The 22,090-nt window shown below is 39.4% G+C and overlaps 2 protein-coding genes across 8 annotated transcripts in view; both read right to left on the bottom strand.

Annotated features, from left to right (window-relative positions):
- LOC125769847 (band 7 protein AGAP004871) overlaps window positions 1–22,090 on the bottom strand; it is a 59,869-nt gene that overhangs the window by 13,917 nt on the left and 23,862 nt on the right. The window contains exons 1-2 of one of the 7 annotated variants that reach the window (XM_049438779.1): window positions 14,039–16,169; window positions 12,357–12,647 (exon numbers count right to left, since the gene is read on the bottom strand). The exons of 2 other annotated variants lie outside the window; for them this stretch is intronic. In XM_049438779.1, the coding sequence (XP_049294736.1) occupies window positions 12,357–12,387 (31 nt within the window). In that variant the 5' untranslated portion in view covers window positions 12,388–12,647; window positions 14,039–16,169. Of the gene's footprint in view, window positions 1–12,356; window positions 13,308–14,038; window positions 16,170–22,090 lie in introns of those variants that run through there. 4 more of the 7 variants (XM_049438780.1, XM_049438778.1, XM_049438777.1 and 1 more) reach the window with 4 other exon arrangements.
- On the bottom strand, window positions 6,715–9,028 carry LOC125769846 (actin-3-like). Its single transcript, XM_049438773.1, has one exon. The coding sequence runs from the start codon at window positions 8,761–8,763 to the stop codon at window positions 7,705–7,707; it is 1,059 nt and encodes a 352-aa protein (XP_049294730.1). The 5' UTR covers window positions 8,764–9,028; the 3' UTR covers window positions 6,715–7,704.

Consider the following 22,090-nt stretch of genomic DNA (forward strand, 5'->3'; position numbering starts at 1 on the left):
AAAAAATTCATATTTACTATGGTCACTGTCAGTAGTACAATCAGAGTGTTTATAAAATAATTAATAACATTTTTTTGCAAAGATGAAAAATTTTACAATAATTTTAATTCAAATCTCCTTTAATCAAATCCCATTTAAACACTCTACCGATACTTTTATTGCGATATTTGATTGTATTACCCGCACGAACTGTTATCGATCTTCTTGAAGCAATGTGCCTGTTGTGTATATTTCACCATATACATGACATACCTAGCACACGATAAAACTCGTCACACTGTTCATTGAAAAGGTAAATAAATTGCGTTGCACGTTAACAAAAGCATTTCCTTTTTCACATTCGTACCATACAGTTGCGTCTCTAGCTCGATCATAAAGGGAGCTTTTGAGAGGCTGAGAGCTTAGTCCTTCTATCCGAGCGGTATTATACATACACATCTATTCCTTGCCATAAAGCATAGAAAGATACAATAAAAAAAACACATCCACCCATAGCTTTCAGTCCTTCATTGTAAGTGATCAGTACGGTTCAGTGCAAAAGAAAAACAGTCCTTTTCCTTCGTTTCCGACGTATAAAAGCTATTTCTCTTGTGCTGTGCTTCGGCATGATCTCGGAGTGGGTGGATGCTTGAGAAAATTGAAGCAAACAGCAACATCAAGTGTAGAGGGCAGAAGAACATGCAAAAAATACCCCCAAAACCGCAACCAATGGAGATGCTTCTCTCTCTCTCTCTTTTACACGTGCAACGTACCTATTCTACTTTCTCCCCGAACCAGTTCCCTAACAATGTCCAAACAAAGTATATACGCTACACGAAACTACCCTTTCAACTTTTCCCCATTTTTCTGATAATCCTTTCTGGCTGCTATAGTACAATCGCAAAATACACATCTTGTGCGAAAAAGAATAATTCTATTTTTGCAAACCATTCTACTTTATTGTAGTCGTACGAAACGCAAACGAATGTCAGAGCGAATGGGAAAAGTGCTTGTGTGAAAACATTTCAGCATGTTCAGGTTCAGGAAGCGATATGACACCATTTTGTTCATTTACGAATGACAATGTTTTGAACGACTTTTAAAATATTGCTCCAGGAATAGTGTCACAGCAAAGATAATCTACAGTTGGTAACGTAACTTTATGGCTAAATATTTTATTTGTTTTTTTTTCGTTTAGATCGTATAGTTTTGTTACGCACTGTATAACTATGATTGTGGAAGACATAGGCTAGCGTTCCTTAGTGCTACATATACGCAGCAACTTATATAAACTGCTATAAATATCGACTTTAAGATCCTTAAAAACAATGTTTGAGCTACTCTGGAATCTAAATCAACTCGCAATCATCTAGTCACGGTTCAATTGACAGCAAATGTTGCTCTCCACGGCACATAACACCGTCTGAATTCCTTTTGAATAAAACCAAAAACCTGCCTTCCACTGATATGCTTAATGACGATTGTGGTTTCAACAGTCTTCAGAGCCTTCCTTCACAAGCATAGATTACGTAAATGAAGACGCAATTAAAATGATATTACCCATAGAAATGGTCGTCACGCCGTTACGTCCATTTCGAACCGGCTAGTGACTAATACCCTTCGTTCGCTTCCAACATTCGGAACCCGGCGTACCCCGCCTCATGTACCACCTCATCGTTCGTCGATCGACGTTAGGATCGTTTTGTTCCCGAGCTCCCGGTACAATACTACGGACCGTACGTAACGACGAATAAGGGAAATTAATAGGATTCACAAAATCACCGCCCCAAAACAACGCTCCACTGTGGGATGCCTTTCGAACGCAGACGAAACGTTTCGTCGGTACATTCCTTCCGGGCTGAAGATTGTCATTTGGGATCACACGAAAGGGCATCCACTTGAGCCACCAGCCTAATTAGACGGAAGCGAAGAAAACCCCGAACCACGGAAATCTGAATAACGAGAGACACTTTTGGGCTATCGTTAGAAGGTACGGTGTTAGATCGACACGACGCGATAATGAGACACATTACGTTTTGTATGTCGGTGTGTTGTGGTCTCGGCCCGCCATGATGCTGCTGGTAGCGGATGATAGATGGTATGTGCTTTTCGGATAAGCGTTTCCCATTTCGTTAAAACACCCCGTTTACAAACTGTCTGTCTACCGGGGACAGGATATGTGCATTTGTGAAACTGTCAATTAACGATAAGAAAGAATACACCAACCAATTTACGTTGCGTTATACGTTATCCGTGACAAAAATAGCAATCGTTATGGTTTCCCAAATAATAAAACTTTTTTCCTAATTCTACATATAAAGTACTTTTAATTTAATTTCATTTTGTAACCTTTACAACAAAGCTTTCCACATACATACATAAAAGGAAAAATAACACTTTTATTTATACTTAATTAAACTTATTATTTAAACATGAGATTTATAAGGAAATCTCAGGAAGAATACTGACTGTGAAATTACTGGATTTTTGTCCGAAAAAGTATTTTTCAAAACGATATACTTTTGCGTCGTTCCGATTACATCTGTCAAAATTCATTTCATCACAGAGTTAATTCTCGCGATCATATTCAAAGATTAAAGTAAATATGTAAATGAACAAAAACAAAAAGAAATATAAATGTAAAAACAAGCAAATATGAAAAAGAATCAATGGATGTCTAAAGCGAAAGAGACATAGATGAACATCTAATCCATATTAACAGTTAGGACTTGGATTATGACACTTAAAAAGAAGAAAATAAGAGTTTATTATGAACTATAAGTCATTTACTGCTTCAGAAACGTAATCCAAGGAACTTTTATAGAAACATTTCATAAAATTTTGTTCGTGTCAAGAATCCTTGAAACTTATTCCTATAACCTACTTCATGAAACGTGTTTTTCTATTTTAAACTGTGTCGTAAAAATGGACATGACATAGCACTTGCCATAGACATCGAATATGCTAGATAGCTCAATAAATAACTACCCTGCGTGATAGTTCCATTTAGCGGCGATCGAATGCACACATGGCTGTAGATAAAACATCCGACAAGAAGGGAAAACGAATAACATGAACTACCGACTAATCATCGCTTACAACCTTTCAGTGACGCACGAAACGTTACCTCACTTAGGGTTAGGCTCTGTGCATATTGCTAGCTTTATGACAACATATCTCCTCATGGTTCCACACGCCAGTTTCACAACATTGACCACTAGTCAATAATTACACACGCTACATTCCAACGTTCCCCAATGGTTACGTGTGATACCAGTAATGGAGTGATTGTGTGCGAAAGACATCAATTAAGTTACTGTCGCCTGTAAGTCTTGCCTTCTTTTTACCATACTATCAACCAGCACACCCATCAAGTACAGCATGTGTCCATGCGCCCATAACCCCCGAGGATATCAGCCCACTGATCCATGTCCTTATTTTAAACCAATCGTGCGTCGCAACAAGGAAAGGCTTGGCCACAATACAGCACAATTCTAGCAACGCCCAATAACGATGCATAACGAAGTCCTGATGCTTATCGCGATCATTCATAATCATTGGCAACGGCAAGGTTGCTTCCAGTTTGCGGTTGCCTGTACAAAACTTTATCTGGCCGTGGTTGTTGAGCGTAATCGTACCGGAATAACCTTCACAAAGGACCGGAATCTATCGGAACATGTTCTCCCTAGCTGTTTTCCCCTCTCCCCTCCTCTCCACTCCAGGGAGCAGCAGGATATCTCAATGCTCGAAAGCGGAACCATTACTACCACATGCCACGATGTGATCCATCAAATTGGACTACTTCTCTAAATACTCCGGCACGCGGCGCATAAACCGAAACCGAAACCCCTTTTTCTCTTGCCCTTGCGATGTCTCTGCACGAACGAACGACTGATGCGAAGATTTCCATTCATCATCAGCAGAAACCGGAACTGTTACTGCTTCGGTGAAAATTTGTGTGAGAATAAAACGGAAAGCTCATTTTTCTTTCAACCCACCGCCACCCATTTTCTTCAGCTCGGTTTTTGTGTTGTCGTGCTAGTTACGGGAGACAAGTACGCTTTTCATACACAACGTTCCAGCTCGATTCGTTTCCCAGCTAGTTTATTCAAGTGAGCACCCAGTGCGACACGGTGCGATAAATCTGTAGCCTGCTGATGAGGAAAATTTAAAATTTTGACATTGTAATTGGTGAAAAGTTTCATGATTTATGCGGCGTGTGCAGAAGGCAGAATTGCTGACGCACACACACACACACACACAGGGCAAGCTTTTATTTAGAAAACGGTACAGTGGTCCTTCGTGCTGCTGTTAAGGTTTATGGTGCACCCATTAATCAGTTCGCTACCGAGAGCGCTTGCAATCGTTTGCTTAAAAGCACTGCTTGAGCGTTACAATTTTCTCAGCGCAGCTGATGGAGACGCCTGGTTGTTTGTAAAAAAAATCCCTTCAAACGATGGAGACGCCTGGTTGTTTGTACAAAAAAACGAATCCCTCCGAAACGAAACATGGAACGACGTTCGGTTTTAATATACGGACCGGTTTTGAGTGACTTCACCCATCACAGCATGACGGACGCTCGCGCACACACACGTAGTCGAAGTTGCCAAATTGCGGTAATTAGGAAGATTTGAATTAATTACTGGCTAGCTCGAAAAAGCTTGCCCAACACAAGAGTTTCCCTAAAACTTCACCGCGCTCGCATCATAAGGAGTACGAACTTGATGAAGACAAAACGATTTCAGTGCTGCCCTGCATTTCCACTTTTCCACTTTACCATCTCCCATTTACCCCGGACGATGATGGGGGGATAATTTAATTAAAGTATGCCTCTCTGCGCTTGGTATAGTGTAGCATTGCGGCATCAATGTCTGGACTAGAGCAGCTGCAAAACCATTTTTGGGGGAAAACGTAACTGTTTTACACCCGGGGTAAAAGACGTACATTTCTCTTTTCCTTTTGGGTCTGATTTAAGGAAATTTGTCAGACTGGTAAATCATTAATTTTAAGGAAAATGTATAAAATTGAAAAGACGGTCAAGAATTTTATAAGCGAAAGCTTTTAATACGAGGTATAATTTATTAAGAGTAAGGAATAATTTTTTTAATTCGAAAGAATCCAAATTACAATATCAGCTGTTCTTCGTAAGAAAGAAAAAAAAAGTTTTTATGTATGAAACTTTGAAAGAAAAATAATTTAATATATGTGGTATAAATAAAACGAAGCTTGTAGAATGAAAAGCTAAATTCCTATAAGAAAACTTTAACTAAAACGATGCTTGTGTTTGATATTATGAATATATTGTTATAGTTTTTGATATTTTGTTTAACGAAGGCAGCTAACATATTGCAAAAGAATGCAAATAACGCGAATTTTCCAAACTACGAATTTATGTGTAATAATGAATTTCTTTGAACCGCATGACGAATTCGAAGGGTATCGGCCAGTTTGATTCTAGTATTGGAAATGATAGGATTTTCTACTGTGTAGAGGAATAGAATATTTATTCGTAATCATCAAGAAATATTTGCCGAGCCCAGCAGGAAATTCAATTCAAAATTCAATTCCTAACTACTGACACATAATCATGCGGGATTTCTTCGGCAAAGGCACAAATATACTACTTTGCTCAAAAAAGAAAATATCTCTCCACTAAGTAAGATATGCTACATTCAACCAAGAAAATAGCAGCAACAAGAAAAATCCTGTCACGTTTTCTATTAGATTTTCCTGCGCTTCTCAATTTCCTTCTTGCCCCGTGCGTTACACAGCGATACACAGCGTGGTAGAAAAGGGCCAGCAAATGTTGCCAACATTCAGCACACACAAAAGCTACGAAATCTACACGTCTGCACTGCAAAGAGGATTTTTCCCGTCAGCCATGATCAATTGGTAAGCCTATTTTGTGTGTTACATAATATGACAAGGGATTTGTGGTATGGTGATCATATGAATATTGAAAGCCCAGCAAATGCAAACGCCGTGGATATGGTGGAACGAAAAAAAAAGCCTCGTATTGATCGGTAAAGTAACAAAGAGGCACGGCATTTTTAAACCACCACACGGGGCACGATATTGTCTCGATGCGACACGGGCACCCATGCCGTTCCACCGTTCTGAAATGACGATCACCTTGACTACTGTGTCACCAAAACACAGACCGCGTTAGCATCACACAAAAGGATAGTCCGCACCCAATCGGGATGGCGACCATTTCATCAAGCATTCAAATGGGCCTCTACTGAATGACTCAACCACACACATCAGCTCACCACCGCCATTTCAGCTCTGGCCATCATATTGTCCTCTTTCACTAGCTCTAGCGAGTGTTACGCGTGTTACGCGTTAGGTACAACATACCCGGTCCGTGGGTGGTCATTACGCCCGTCCGGGACTCGAGTGATTTCCTTCGACCGCAAATGATTGGATTTTACGGTACCACCGATGGTAATAAATTGCCTTCATTCGTTTGGCTTGCCCACTTTTAATTGAATTGAACCGATAACGGCAATGCGCTCGAAATCGAATAACTTTCTTCTTTTTTTTTGTTTCTCTTTGCTGCTCCACATTTTTACTCAAAACCGCTTTCCTCGCGTTTGCAATAAATAATGAAAAGCTTCTTCCCGGCCAAGCAACCATCCGTTCAATATATTTCTGCTTTTTTTGCTACTGCTGCTGCTGCTGCTCGTCAATTCTACTATTTAGATATCTGGTTTAATTTCGTCATCCACGTTCCGAAACCAAATGGGAACGATTTATTGGCGGACAGAAATTTTATTTCTTTTAAATCCCGCCCAGTGCCATAAATTTTCCCATTCCATTGACCGCTAATTTCCGGTTTCCTTTCCGAAGTGTAAATGGTGTGATAAGTAAGTGAAACGGTTTCGATTCACCAAAAAACCACTTCACAAATTGCTGTTTGTTTTGCATTATAGCAGTGGCATCTGCTGACTGTGACATAATTCAAGCACAATTACGATGGAACGATTTTTTTTTGTGCGAGAAAAATCAGCTGAAATAAATTCTTTCAAATAGTGTTTGTTTAGACAATTGTCGTGGAATTTCAGTCTCTTCCCGATGTACGCGCGGTACTTGAGTGAACGGAATTTTCAAATTTAATCGAATTTTTGTTTCGTTTTGATGATTTCAAGTTCTTCTTTTTATATTGTAAATTAAACACAAACATATTTTTATTTAACTTTTATAAAAACTAGTTTTAAGAAATTGAATGAAAATTTAAGTAAACTGGAATATTCTCGTAGTACATTAACACTAAAACTGGACCAGTCATTTTGAACAGAAACGCTTCATTTTTTTCATATTACTTTTACTGTTTAAGTAAGTACTATAAAGTAAATCTGTTACATAAATATTATATAGTACGAATTCTAAAATACCTAAAATGTTATCCATCTGTTCACAATTGTTTGCAACGTTAAAAACCCAATGCAAAAACGCTTAAAACGCTTGGTAGTTCAAGCGTTAAAAGCGTACATCGAGTAGATGAAGTACATTTAAAAAAAAGTGAGTCAAAAGATATGGTTCAAAACAGCACAATGATGGTTAAAATTTTTTATCAGCTTTCTTTTTTATTGATAAACATTCGTGTAATCATTTTATCTTAACGTGGGTGTGTTCTTGCTCATGAAAATTATCTTGCTTCCGGTGTGATAAAATAAGTAACGCATCACTTTCAAGATGAAGAGAGCAACAGTTCCAACAAGCTCAAACACACTTACGATGAATTATTTCCACACCATGCTCTTCGTATTCTTTCTTCGTTATCCACGATTGCTGAAACAAGGGACTTTGTGCTACCATGCATCCACCAGCCCAAACAGTCAGGTTTGGATGTTGAGCCGTCACGACCTTGCATCGATACCCCGACGGTACCAGTGTCGTTAGTTCTTGTTGCAAACGTTCCGCAAACCCGTTAAGCGTCGTCGGTCCACCGGCAAGTATGATGTACGCGTACAGATCTTTAAGGGTGCGTTCCTTACAAGCAGCCACACTCTCCACAATTAGCTCGTGCAATGGTTTAATCTGTTGGTGACCTATTACCGATGGATTAAACATTGCCTCGCCGCATCGAATGCGTTCCGCACCAATCGTGACGATTGATCCGGTTGAAGTTTTATAGTCGAGATTGTTTATCGTTTCCTTCCCCATGTTGGGACTAACCGCACATACTTTTTCCATTATCTCGTGAGCAATTTTTCGATCACTTACGTTGAGTGCACTTGCCAGATAGTCTACCATATCGCAACCAGCGAAATCGACGCTTGCGATAGCTGCGGTAGCGGGTGTACCTTTGTAAATCGGAACAACACTTGTCGTTCCATCGCCAACATCAACCACGGTTCCGATGGTACGGCCCGCACCATACAGTGCCAACGTTGCCTGCATCGACACATAAGTGGCAGGTGTTGAGAACTTTTCGAACATTATTTGTACCGCTTTTTCCCGATTTGCCGGCGCACTAAGTGGTCGATCGGTGAGCAGCACTTTATGATCTGCCGGCGCAACTTTCAGCACATCTTTAAACGTGTACTCCCAAACACTTTCCATCGCATCCCAATCGCAAGGTACGCCTCTTTGCATTGGGCTACGAACGTGACCATTCGGCAGGACTTCACCAACGCGACGGATAACGCCATCGGTACCTTCAGCTACATGCATAAGGTTTCTAAAAACTCCCGTCGGATCTTCTTCACCGGTAAAACCAACCTTCAGGGTGTGACTTCCATTGTCAATAATAATGGCAGGTGTTTCGTCTACGGACATGCTTACACTTTCGATTTCTTCGAGTGACTAAGTGCGACTGAGGGGTTCAGTTCCGTTCCGTAGCTATCTGTAGGTGGTTTGTTATGTTATGTGAGTTCTGTGAGTCATGCGTGATGGTTGAAGGCGTTGTGTGATGTGTGACTTGCACAATTGTCACACCGTCGGTTATCTTCACCGAACAAAAAAAAAGATAATGATTGTTAGGCCAACAACAACTTTCAACTGTTTGATAATCTCAACTGCTTTTTTCTGTTGAAGCACATTGTACAGTTGTACATTGTACATTGTACAAAAAAAAACGAACTTTTTTTGCTGTTGAATACCCACTTATAGACACCTTTTTATAATCAAATTTAAGATATTTTATTACAGTGCGTAACAAAAGTATACGAGTGCATACTTATGGTGAGAATAACAAAACAATTTGAAAGGATAGATACAAAATTGGAATGAATACAACAAAATCTATTTCCATGATTTTCTTGGAGTTTCATTTTGTCTCCGAATCCCTTTTCGAAATACAAAATAATATCCCTACAGCAATTTTTTTTTTTGTTGGGAAATATTAATCACACAATTTAACGTTTAATAATACACATCATTAAAAAGTTTGAAACAATTGAAAGGTTCATATGCTAAGTAAATCGTTCTAATCCGCATTGCTTAGCAAATTCAACCACAATTAAAGAAGAAAAAACATTTGTTTCAACATTTTCGCAGGTTTGGTGATCTATTGTCACACCATTTTGGCCTCGAAATTGATGAATTTAATCCTTCTTTCAAGGTTTTCCTTACGAAATAATGTTTGACCATTGGGAGGGTTGGCGATCCTTGCTAAAATCTTGTCCTTAAAACATTTTTTAATAAATCTTTCAATAGCTCCTTCTGGCAATTGCCTACTGTTCACGGACCTTCAATGACATTTTCGCCTAATAAAGTCCATGTTGTCCAGGTACTTTGCCACTATAAGGCCAATTGCTTTAACCGTTTCTGAATATTGAAATATACAAATATACAAACTTATTAGCTTTACGGTCAGAAAAATTAAAAAAAAAACCATAAGCTCTGTTTAAACAAACAACCTGAGAAAAATTAAGTATTTAAACAAAATTGCATAAAATCATGACTGATTGTTCCGATGAAGCTGAGAAGATATTCTTTCTCCACAAAAAAAAATCCACTGAAACGAGGGTTACTTTTAAACGGAACAAATTGGTATGAAATGATTTGAAACTCCACCAAAAACCGCCCCGTCATTACAGCTTGTGATACTAATGGGGTGAACTTTGTCTTCCCAAAAATTACTAATCACTCTACCGCAAGTTAGAAGCACAAAGAAAAAAGCACCCAAGTTTCAAAAACTTGTCACTGAAACTCCCGAGCGTAAAAGAAAAGACGATTTACTTGCTTCTTCTATGCATTTGTAACCACGCGTGAAGACAATTTCATCATTGCCTTGAAACGAATCATTAGCAAGCAGAACATCTCAGACACACTTTTCGGCATTGACAAACCGGGGGCCAACCTCGGGCCAGCCGGACCGGCTTGATAAAATGCAGTACACAACTACTTAAGCGATAAATCACTATCGAGAGCACCCTCCTGACCTGACCTTCTTACGCAGCAAACTTTGGACAACCGCCAAGGCCGTTTCGTTCGAAACCTGGCCGGAGAGTCGAATTTATCGTCCGGCCTATGGGGGCAAACAAGAACAAAAACCTCTCCCGGTGGCCGAAGTGAGCACCATTTGTTTGAAAAGGTCAGAATGATGCCGCCCTGCAGGCAAAGATCTGCAGCTTCCATGACTTCGAATAGCCTTCGACGTCACCGTGTTGAAGTAGGTCAGTGTTTAGTGTTTTTAGCGACCATTTAGCAAAAGCGGCACTGAGGGCATGATTGAGCAAACTTTAAAGGATAATTTATTTTATACAAAAACGTGGAGAGTAGAGCAAACGGAAAGGCGGGAAGGTTTTGTCGACACCCGCCTGAATGTAGCTGCTTTGACTACTAGCACAGAGCTAGCACAAACTCCGGTTCCGATTTGGGTGTTGGCCCCCCAAGAAACAGTACCAAACTGGAGGCAATAAAGGCACTGAAGCGTATCCGTAAAGTAATCGAAGTCTGTGAAGTATGCATCGTCGAACTGCACCCAAAAAAACCGATGATGTTTTGTTTTACTCTGATGAACCGGGGGCTTTTAACAATCTGGCGCAATTGTTTCAGCTAGAGAAGGGGTTTTGATTGAAAATTTTCCTAAGGCACCCACCCACCGGTACGTTGGTAGAATCCTTTGTTCTAGTAAACGAACCCAAGACCAGACACAGCCATCAGACGCCTTTCATCACACCGGTCGAAGTTGAGCAAAGCCCATCAACTCGGCAACCCGACGAACGACCCATTCCATTCTTTATCGGAAAGTTTCCACCGGATTATAAACTGTATTTTCATCAAATACTCATCAATCACTGGGTTCTTTCTTTCGGGGAGAATCACCCCTCCGAATGATAGAGGTGACATTCGTCTGGTATAAATAGAGAACCTCCGAATACCCCCCGGGGGATATTCGTTCCGTTTTTTTTTCATATCTCAACCCTATCGAAAACATGTCATTTATGATGAAGTGTGGCCTCTTATTACAAACTAGTACTCAACGTCTGGTAACAGTATCTCTTCAAACCACGGCAACACTATTGTCTGCCAATAGTTGTGCAGAGGTACAACACATTCACTGTCTGTTACTCTGAAGTCTCTTGTTTCCTGTATTGCCGCTACTCTGCTGGTACTTGACATCTTGTCACTCTCTCTCCCTCTCACACACAGAAACACTCGGTGCAGTGATTTCCTTGTGCAGTGTGCAGTGACACACAATGTGGCCTAGAAAAGTGATGAAGCAACCGAAAATGACACGGCAGGAAGGACATCACATCCGTCTGACCTGCCTTTGCGCGAAGTCTATCATCCTGGCACGGGATGTCAGTGCCGGCAGTCTTCGGGCAAACTGTGTGCAACTGTGTGTTGTCTATTGTAGAGTATCTGTCAGTAAGTGTGCATGGATATGTATGTGTGAAGGAGGTTTGATGAAAAGGGGGAGAGGGTAGAAAAATGGATTGGATGCGACCGTTACTTTTTAGATGGAAGGGTTGAATTTCTAGACAAAAATGAAAAAAAAAATCCTTTCATAAAATTGAGGAAAAATTCTCTCAAGAAAGGACCTTATAAAAAAAAATATCCTCAATACAATCTTGTGCATTGAACGCTGTGCAGTGCAATATTCAGTTGTGTCCACTGCAACGGGCACGGATTGACAGGTTGGGGTTTTTTTAATTAAATTTTACACACATTTCAGTACAATCGTGTACATTGTCGCTTTACAGCACATCAATGTACTACTGCTATTGGCGTTTTTTTTTTTTGTTGCATTGTGATTAGGGAACTAGGACATTAGGAGTATCTATATAGGGTGGTAAATAGGATGTGTGCGCACAAGGACATATATATACACACACACACAAACACGCGCGTATTATCACATGTTTGGAACCACCAACAAACTAAACACTCAAAAAACCACACGTTCCCTCCTTCCACCCTACCTTCCACTATGACAGCACTGTCTTCAGGCATATTTCCGTTTATCAGTGTGATGTGACCAAGCTTGCCTCCTCCGTTGGTAGTCGTCGTGATGGCAGATTTGGGGTTCTACGTCTGCTACGTAGAAACACACTGGGCAAAAACACTGTACAAGAAATCGACCGCTACACTACACGCGGACCGTTCTGGACCTACGCGACGTTGCAATTATCCCAGCACGGATGTAACGTCCCAGTGACGCCAGTCCACCGTACCCGATATGTTACACCACGGGTTAGTGTTGCCGTACGGTACTACACCTCGACGAAGGGAAGGGTAAAAACGGTAATACTTTATATATCGATATGCAGTGGCTTGTGTTTTTCTTTTCTTTGTGCGAAAAGTTCGCACAGTCAATGTGTGGTTTGGTCGGATTTTCTCCTTGAGGGTCAGTACTGGGAAACAATTTGCCGCGAAATCAATATTCGATCAACATGCATCATTTCGTAGGCACTGTTTAGCTTGTTTTTAGTACACTGCTAGCACGTGGGATTTTACATGCCATCCACTTACGGAAGAGACGAACAAGTATGTAACAGACACTCAGGCACACACAAACGCACACTCTAAAATGCACACATACACAGGGAAAAGGTTGAAGGCAGAAGGGTTTGCCCGATGGGTCGTGCCTTTGGTTTTGCGAATTTCTCCGCAAACTTTAATCCCTTGCGCCTACCGTTATTGATCACCGGAGAGGGGATTTTTGGTACGTACGGTTTGGGATGTCGAGATTGGAAAGAAGCACTTCCTTGCTCCCTTCAATTACCGAGAGGTATCTTTTCTCAGCCAGATTAATAAATTACACCACCGTTACAGCCTTTACATGCGACACAGGGTTTTGCTGCTCAGGATTACACCATTATCGAGATAGGACAAGATTCTCACAAGAAAACAACTCACAATAGACAACACAACTAGGGCACATCAAGATTTCATTTCAACAAATCACACCAAATTTAAATCTTCATTATTTTTTCCATCATTTTTTCTAACACAAATTTTCTTCACCAAAACTTCAACTCCACGAGGGACAAAACGGTAAATACAACTCCCAGTAGCAGGGAGGGCCTAATAACACCAGCACACTAAATGGACACAGTCTGCAGATGGAAAGTTTTTGGGGAAACAAGTTTAATAACTTCCACCGTAGTACGTTGCAGCACTACGGAAGTTCATCATGGCGCGGGTTCGCGAAACAAGGTAACCGTAAGGTACTGTAACAAGGCGAGAAAGCAACTGCTACCATCACCTCATACATACATAAAGGTTGAAGGAAAAAGCACACACACACACGTGGCAAAGCGGCCACACAAAGAACACCCAATCCCGCCGAATGCGCGCGGGGATAACGAATTTTTGAACGGAAATGAAACCTGGGCCCCGGATGCGAAAGCTTGCGAACGCTTGCTACAGAGCAACCGAAGAACAACACGCGAATAATACACACGGTTTTGTGTGTTTCTCGGGCCAAAGGGGTCACAAGCAGACACAAGTAACAACAAAAAATATTATAAAAATCAAACCGACACTAGAATATTTAGCCGCGTCACTTAATATTTCTTTTCTTTTTTTTGGGGGGGAAATATTGTATTATCCTTTTTAAAGAAAAGAAAAAAAGGTATCGAATGCCTTCGCTGTTAGGTACCGTATTTCATGCGTCACACTGCGGATCGAACGCACGTTCGCTTATCAAAAACGCAACACTTGGTACAGCTTCCAAACCGGAGCAACGCAGCAGCAATACTTGGCGCAGGCAAACGTTCGAACCACTCGCTAGCGAACGCACAACCAAACTAAAGTTCCAGCGAACGTACGGGTAAGCTTTGAGGTCGTTTTGTCTAACTGGTTTGGGACTAGGATTTTTTTTTCTTTTTGGTTGCCTTCCCTCACAATTGTTACACCAAAAAAGGATCCCCAAGTTTTCTCCCCCAGAACTCGTCCGGGTGAGAAATGCTCTCACTGCTGGAGTACATCACGTTGTGAGATGCGTGAGAGTGTTCGAGAGGATCACAAAAAGCTTTTTAGTATGCTCCTGAAAAGCTTTCCCACTGGTGACGGGTAACTGTTTACTAACATGGGTGCAAATGTAGATTCAAGCACACGACGTAAAACGAGCTTTTCAAATTTGTTCAACAGTGTGTTGTGAAAAGCTTCAACCGTGGCTGAACAAAGGATTTCTTTACTGGAGAAGCTTTTCAGGACTTTGCTCTGCTTTTGAACATTCAAATCAGGGGAAGTAATATAACGCGAGTAGCCACAAATTCCCAGAGAAGGCGAGAGTGAGAGAGAAAGAATCTTTTTTGAGAAAGTTCTCTTCACATTCTCCATATTTATAATTAACACTGGTATTGTTGTACCGGTGGAGAGTCCTTTTCCATCTTGCTGCTCTTAGTAGCTTTTTCTCTCTCGCTCGCTCCCTTTCTTTCTAACAGGACTCTGTTGCGTCGAGAAGGAAAATAAAATAATTGTTTTTGTCGTTTATGTTTTGTCCTGCAGAATTGTATACGAAATAACATGTGCAGTGCCCCAACCACAGCTAGACAGCTCTTTATTCCAATTCCATTCTTTGTTACGAAAAAGCTAACTTGAAAGGAATACTTTTTATACACAAAGTTTGGTATATTTTTTATCTTGTGCGGTACATTTGGTTTTGCCATACAAAGAAAAGGCATATCAATGACGCACAACATTCGTCAACCGATTAGAGAAACCACCACTCGTTAATATTAATCCTTTTGCCCAATTCAAATTGAACGAACGCATCATATTAATGTATTGACAGTGAATCTTTCTTTCATCATTTTACATTTCTAGTCTGATTTTTTTCTGATTGGTTGCTAATGGCCCATCAAAGGTCATTTCAAATAAAGAATAAAGAGGAATCCAAGTATGCCCATTATCTTGCAACAGACTACCAATTTCGTTTATTCAAAGGCCAACAACCTGGCTGAGAACTTAACCCTTGGAGACTTACTTTAGAGGTCGAACTATTTAATGACTGACGTACAACGACATAATAAACTGTTATCAGGGGAATAGACAAAGGTACATCAATCAAATTTCGTCACCTGTTAGCTTTCGGGCGAGGGAATTATATGAATAACTATAACAATACGTCATGCAGTATCCTTGACAGGGTGAAGCATCTGGTGATTAATTTTGAATATTTCATAAAAAGAATGAGGTAAAAATACTATTCAGTAAATAGTGGAATATAACGTAGAAATCTATAATTTTAATAACATTACACATCTTATAGGGTTCTTAGGATTATAAAACAATGCTAGCGAAAATTATAACAAACATAACGCATGAAATCTAAATGGTGTAATATGGCACGACAATTGCATGAGTAATAATAAAATGGAAAACATTTATTAGTATGCCGTCAATATGGCGATATCAGTCAAGTGCAAACTCGCGACTATAAAGCATAACAGAATGGCATTGAAGTATAGAATATTTATTTTATAGCATCTTTATTACTAGTACATATAGTGGAAAGCGTTTATAATAGAATGTTATAGAGTCGACATCACGTAATAAATTATAGTCCATTTAACACTTCGGGCAATATGAAACAAAAATTTTAGGATCAGGAATCAAATCCCAACTGGACTGTCGCCCGTAACAAGGACTGACTATTCAGCTACTTGGTCAAAATAAGTCTAGTAAGCCAGAAATTGCAAACGTGACCTTAGAGGTCGTTAAGCCACGAAGAAGAAGAATCCTTCATTAATATTGTAATAATAAAATTATAACTTACCTAACTAAACCCTCATCCCAACACCTAACACGCATTCTAGTTCGATGTTGTTTTATAATACTCTACATACACTTGAGCAATACTTGCTTTCACGCACACATTAATTGCCGAAAGAAAAATGTGCCAGGGTTTATCCTTGGCATAAGTTCCATGGTCAAAAACAACGCACCTCCATCATTAATCAAAACTTGCGAAAAAACCAAAACGCTTGAGCCGCTGTCGATTGAACAAAGAAATTGTTCGCTTTCCCCTTTTTTCCCTCCATAATAGAGGTGAAATTGTTTAACTTAGCATTACTTTCTATTTCTCCTGCTTCGAACTACACCACGGGCACCTGCACGTTGTTCTATTTATGGTATGCAGGAAATCAAGGGCTCGTACACAGAAGGCTCAATTGTAAAGAACTCGTGGCTCGTGCGTTACGCTTCAAAGCTCAAAGTGAAGGGTGAACAGAATTAGCACGCGAACGAACAATAAATTCCATGTGAATGTAAGTCACGAAATCACGCCCCGCGTGTCATGGTTCAGCATGGTTTAGTGCCGGAATTTTTGGCGGGGTAGGGCAACAACCAGCGACCGAAACAACAAGTTTCAACAGTCTTCAACAGGTTTAACGCCGTAATTTTCATCGTTTCTTACCTGTTTTCCCAGAGTGCGATGAAAAATCGATGAAACACACACACACATACGCAGACCGGATTTCATTTGTCTCTCGGTGACACGACCATACAACACCCCTTTTCAGGCATTGATTTGTTGCTGAAGTCGGTGTTGATGTTGACACACGGGGTCTTTTTTTTCACCATAAATTTGCCTTATTTGCTTACGAAACGCTTCGATGGAAGTGACTAAATTTATTTGTTTTTGGATGGGGTCAAACATAATATGGCAACGCAACAAATAGCTAAGCAGAACATTTCTAGGAGGAATATGTTAAAAATGTGTTTGATTCACAAACTGGACCAAAAACTGTTTTGTTTTTTTGTAAAACGATAAATATGCACTTGAAGATAAGCTTTAGTTTTATTCTCGAACGTTTGTAGAACTTCTTGTAATTGAAGACAAGAAACGAAATATTGTGTATAAACTTAATTTAGTTGCACTCTGTAACTCGTGATGCTATAAAACACTAATAACAAGCTCCATTGTGCTTAACGATCGTGAAGTTGAACGAATTCCTTGCCTCTAAATTTGCTGGTACAGTGTATTCCAACTACTCAGCACACAATTTTCCCCCCGACGACAATTCAATTCCAACTCCAAGCACACACTTACACACGTTCCTGTCATTCCCAGTTTTATTTTCGTTAGTGGCCCAAAAGTGACGTGAAACATGTGAAGTACATGTTGCAACTTTCCTCTAAGCCATCATTTCGTAATGCACCCGATTATCCAGCACATGCACAGTATCGCCCCAATGCAACCATAAATGCGCGGCTGCAATATTCCAATCGTCACCTGCAAAAACGTTCCCCAGAGGCATATCTGTTGACTCGCCCATTCAGCCGGGTAGAGTTTTCTTTGGGTTCGGACAAACGAATACTCTCCAAGCCATTGCAAACAGGTCCGGAGACGTTGCAGTCGTTCGCTGCATTCGTACAACTGTGATTTTTGTGCGACCAGAAGAAGGGCTTCTGGTCCCTGTCGTCGAGTGTGTACTCCGGACCGAAACCATTACTCTGGACTTCTTCAGCACTTCAGCAGATCAACTTTGGTGCTTTGCTCGTGCAAGTGCTCTCAAAATGCTCGTCAGTGGAATGTTACGTGATCGGTGCACGGGAGCACCGGAAACCCCATTCATAAACTCTGGCACGTTCGCCAGCATCACACGTGGTAGTGTGGGTTTTGCCTATTGACCTTAACTTTGCTCGGGGCGAGCAAACATAAGTTTGTTTGTGTTCCCGTTTGTTCATAAATGTTTATTCTAATTAGGATGTACTTGAGCGAACCGGTTCCTGATAATAGCTGCAGTACTTTGTACAAGGAGTTCTCGAGTGGTTTCATCGATTAATAGTGGCTGGACAGAAATGATGGAATTTTTAAAAGTAAATATTTACTAAACACAATTCTATCATTCTCTATAACAAAATGTACAATGTACAGCTGTAAACTTTTACATCTTACTATTCACAAACGGATAGTGATGAATTGATGTTTATGAATAATATATTAATGTCCATTAACTTTCTCCAGCTATCAATCCTTTCACTAAAGCACACAATATTGTGATCCTCTCTTCATCTGTTTGAAGCTTCTTTAGATAAATTGATTCCATGTCAAGCGTAACACTTTCACACGCTTAATCTTAATCCCGCTCTAATCCTCACCCACCGCACGGTAAAACTCGCATTCAAGCTATAATTAATTAGGTCCGGCATCGTTAAAATGATGCCTTTCGCTTTTTAAGTTCACTCGCTGCACAACTTGAACGACTACGTGACGTCCGGCGGTGCTCATGAAGGCGAAGAAACATGTGCTTCGTTTATGTACCACGAATAAGCTAACCGGATAATCCTTACTTCCAACTTTCAACACCATTCTTAGTGTATCAGGCTCTAGGAAATTGTTCCCGTTTATCCAAGCTAAATGGGTTTTTTTTTGCTGAATAAGATGCAATTTTATGTAAGATAAATTTCCCACATTCTTGCCTGATTCATTGCGGGGTTCATGCTCTGGGTAAAGCAGCATTCCCGTTAGGAAGCATTTTAGACTATTATTTATTAGTGTGTATTGTGGAATCTACATCGTGTTTATGTTGCTGAGGTTTTTGCGACAAGATAACAAAAACCAACCTTTTCGAAACTATTTAAGCAACACACAGAAATTTTGCCCATTGATTTGGAGAATGTGTTGCGCTCAGTTACAACAAGAAAAGTATTACCCCGTCACTACATGCTTAGCAATTGTCGCGTTTGCGAATGCCTTTGCCTTAGGAGATTGGAAAATTTATATTTTTTCTATATTTTTAATATATATTTTTTTTCTTTACTTTAATTATAGCATTATTTGAGTGAAAAGAAACTTATTTCAACAAATTTGGATTAAAATAGATTAATTTATAAACTTTGCTAAATTTCGCAATAAAAGCTAAGGCTATAGCCTTAAAAAATTGTCAAATTAATAGATTTTTTTTCTCCTCTTTTTTTATTTAAAGCATTATTTTAGTGAAAAGAAACGTCAAGTCGCGCTTCGAATAGCGATTTTTCGCTGAAAATACACGCACAAATTTTCTGAATCGCTTTCGTAAACGCGACAATTGTTAAGCGTTTAGTGACGGGGATATGTGTAATAAACATACGCTCGATTGGTTCCGTTAAGATTAAGTTTACATTTGGTGAGTTGTAGCGGCATAATAAGGTGAAATAATGTCAAAAATTCAAAATCTGTAACTGTAACTACTGTCTTCGGTTTCTGGTTTTTAGCATCTGTCAAATCGTGTATTTGATTGTCATTTCCTAGTAGCACTGTATTACTAAGCTATTGATATATTTTGACACAATTTTAGATATAACATCTTGGTAATCGTAATATGTATTTATTTAATTTCATGATAAACACCATCATCATCCATGCAAAGGACTAAATTAATCCAAATTGCAAATTATGCAAATACACTGAACTGAACATTGTCACACTTTCAAACAACTTTCACATAAATTACCATCAATTAATTTTAAAGTATCATTTCATTTTCGTGTAATAAACATTCGACAACATTTCGGATATCACTTTTTTACTTGTTCTTAAACTTCACTTTAATGCACCTCACATCCCATTGGCGATATCTGGTTTTATACGTATGACACTGTTACCAACAAATTCTCTGCCAGGATTATTTCTTTTTTTTTTGTTCAAGAAAACAAAAACTAGATCCTGTCTTATATGCCACCTTCAACGACTGCTTGCCGAAACGACCAGATAAAATGTCGTTCTCGCTCTTGAAATCCATATGTTACACCTGTCACCGGCAGGGAAACATATTATCTTTCCGCTCTCTATCCGTACTTTATAACCCGATGCTCGTAAAAAGCCCTCCAAAGAAGGAAGGAGAAAATAAAAAAAAAATCCCCCGTTCGACGTTTATCGATGGCGTCGCTCCTTGCGGAAGGATGCAGACTACAGTCGGGTTAGAAATAAAAAAAAAGAAAATAAAAGCACAGACTAACACAAACGTAATTTCTGTTGGATGAAATGAAATGAAATGGAAGTAAAATTCATCATCTGCTGTCATAATTGCGTACGGATGCGGGGTACAGTTCTTGCCAACCGAACCGCCAGCAGGATGGTACACATCCGTTTCTTTTGCACCAATGGTGCTAAGTGTAGGAAACTGCGCCGGAAACGCATACACGGACTGGTGGCTCATCGACAAAACGAGGGGAAATGGATGGAAGAAAATGAGAAAAATGTTTCACACAAAAAAAAGTTGGCTTTCTGTAAGATAGCACCTTCGAGAATGCTGATTGAGAAAATATGAACCATCAGCTGAACGACATGGACAAATTTATTGGCGAGCAGTAAAAGAACTTGATTTATAGCAGAAGTTTAAACATATCTTCGTAACTTAAGTATTATTTTTCTTAACTGACAGTTTGAAGCTAAACTAGCACATGTTGAATAAGCGAACAACAAGGATAATGAACCATTTTCTTTTTCTATTAAATATAAGTGTATCATGTATGGTAGATAGAATTTATTTATGTGTATTGTTTTATTTCATTTTCCAACTTATTTATTACAAAAAAAAAATATGAGCTTTTTTTATCGAACTCGGTTTAGGAGTTAAAACAGTTTAAGTCGGTTTAAGTTAACATTTTTATTGCTTTAATATCAAGTGCAAACAATCAATTAAAGTAATATTAATTGATTTTCTGTCACGGTTGATGAAAGGGTTATGTTGCCAATTAATTAGCATTTTAGTTTCATGAATATTTGTTATGTTTCGAGTGATTCTTGGAGATTCTCTATCGTTTCTTGAACTAAACTGTTTGCTCGTTTAATAATTGAATCAGAACTGAATTAATGAATTACTTCCCAGACTATCCTTCACGATAGCTAGAGAAAAGCTTCAAAATTGTTTTTAGAAAAAATTAACATTTTTTACTAAACATTATACTGCCTTTCTCCTAAATAGAAGCATAACTGAAGGCAACTTTGTTCAAACACAATTACACAACAATTTACACCGAATGTGAATTCATCACAATAATTGTAAAACTAGATATGCCGCACAAAAATTTTCCCGTAGCGAATACCAAAAAACACATCCGGCGGTGCTAATCGGGAGGGAAAACTATCGATTTTCTCATCACAACAACCAACAACAACGGGTAATCATTTATCAGCCTCATTCGACCTGTGTTCCACCAGTCGTCGAAGGGCGGACAAAAAGCGTAATGTGTCCGTGCCGTTTATGAGGTGATATACGCCAAGAACACGTTGACAGAGGAAGCTTGATGCAGCGGAAGGAAAACTGAGGCTGCAGGAAAATGTCCATCTCACTCAACGTGATTCGTCAATCATTTTTCGACAATGTATAGCCAAAAAAAAGGAAGGAAGGAAAACCCGTATCCGGACCTCCTTCAACGATAAGAACGGTGAACCGGAGCTCTCGATGAGTCGTGTCAAGCGTGCCGAAGAAGTATTGATGGATAGGAAGAGAAAAATTAAGTAATGGATGACAAAATTTATGATTAATTAGGCGAAAAATGAGATCCTGTTTGGAAGAAGTTATACATGGAGCGTATGAGAAAAGGACAGACTGTTTTTTTATGGAAAATTGTTCATCTGGTAGTCTACATAGTCTTAAATATTTTGGTGGTTTCATGTTTTCAGTAAATAAAAAATGTTTTGAAAGCAAGACATAAAATATTCCACATAAATTATTCCAATGTAATACAATTTATTATTCAAAAAAGCTTTACAATTTAA

The sequence above is a fragment of the Anopheles funestus genome, chromosome 3RL (genome assembly GCF_943734845.2).
Source record: "Anopheles funestus chromosome 3RL, idAnoFuneDA-416_04, whole genome shotgun sequence".
Lineage (NCBI taxonomy): Eukaryota > Metazoa > Arthropoda > Insecta > Diptera > Culicidae > Anopheles > Anopheles funestus.

What these genes read in the sequence shown, in the direction of transcription:
- LOC125769846 (XM_049438773.1), bottom strand. Translation starts at nt 8,763, where the DNA reads ATGTCCGTAGACGAAACACCTGCCATTATTATTGACAATGGAAGTCAC.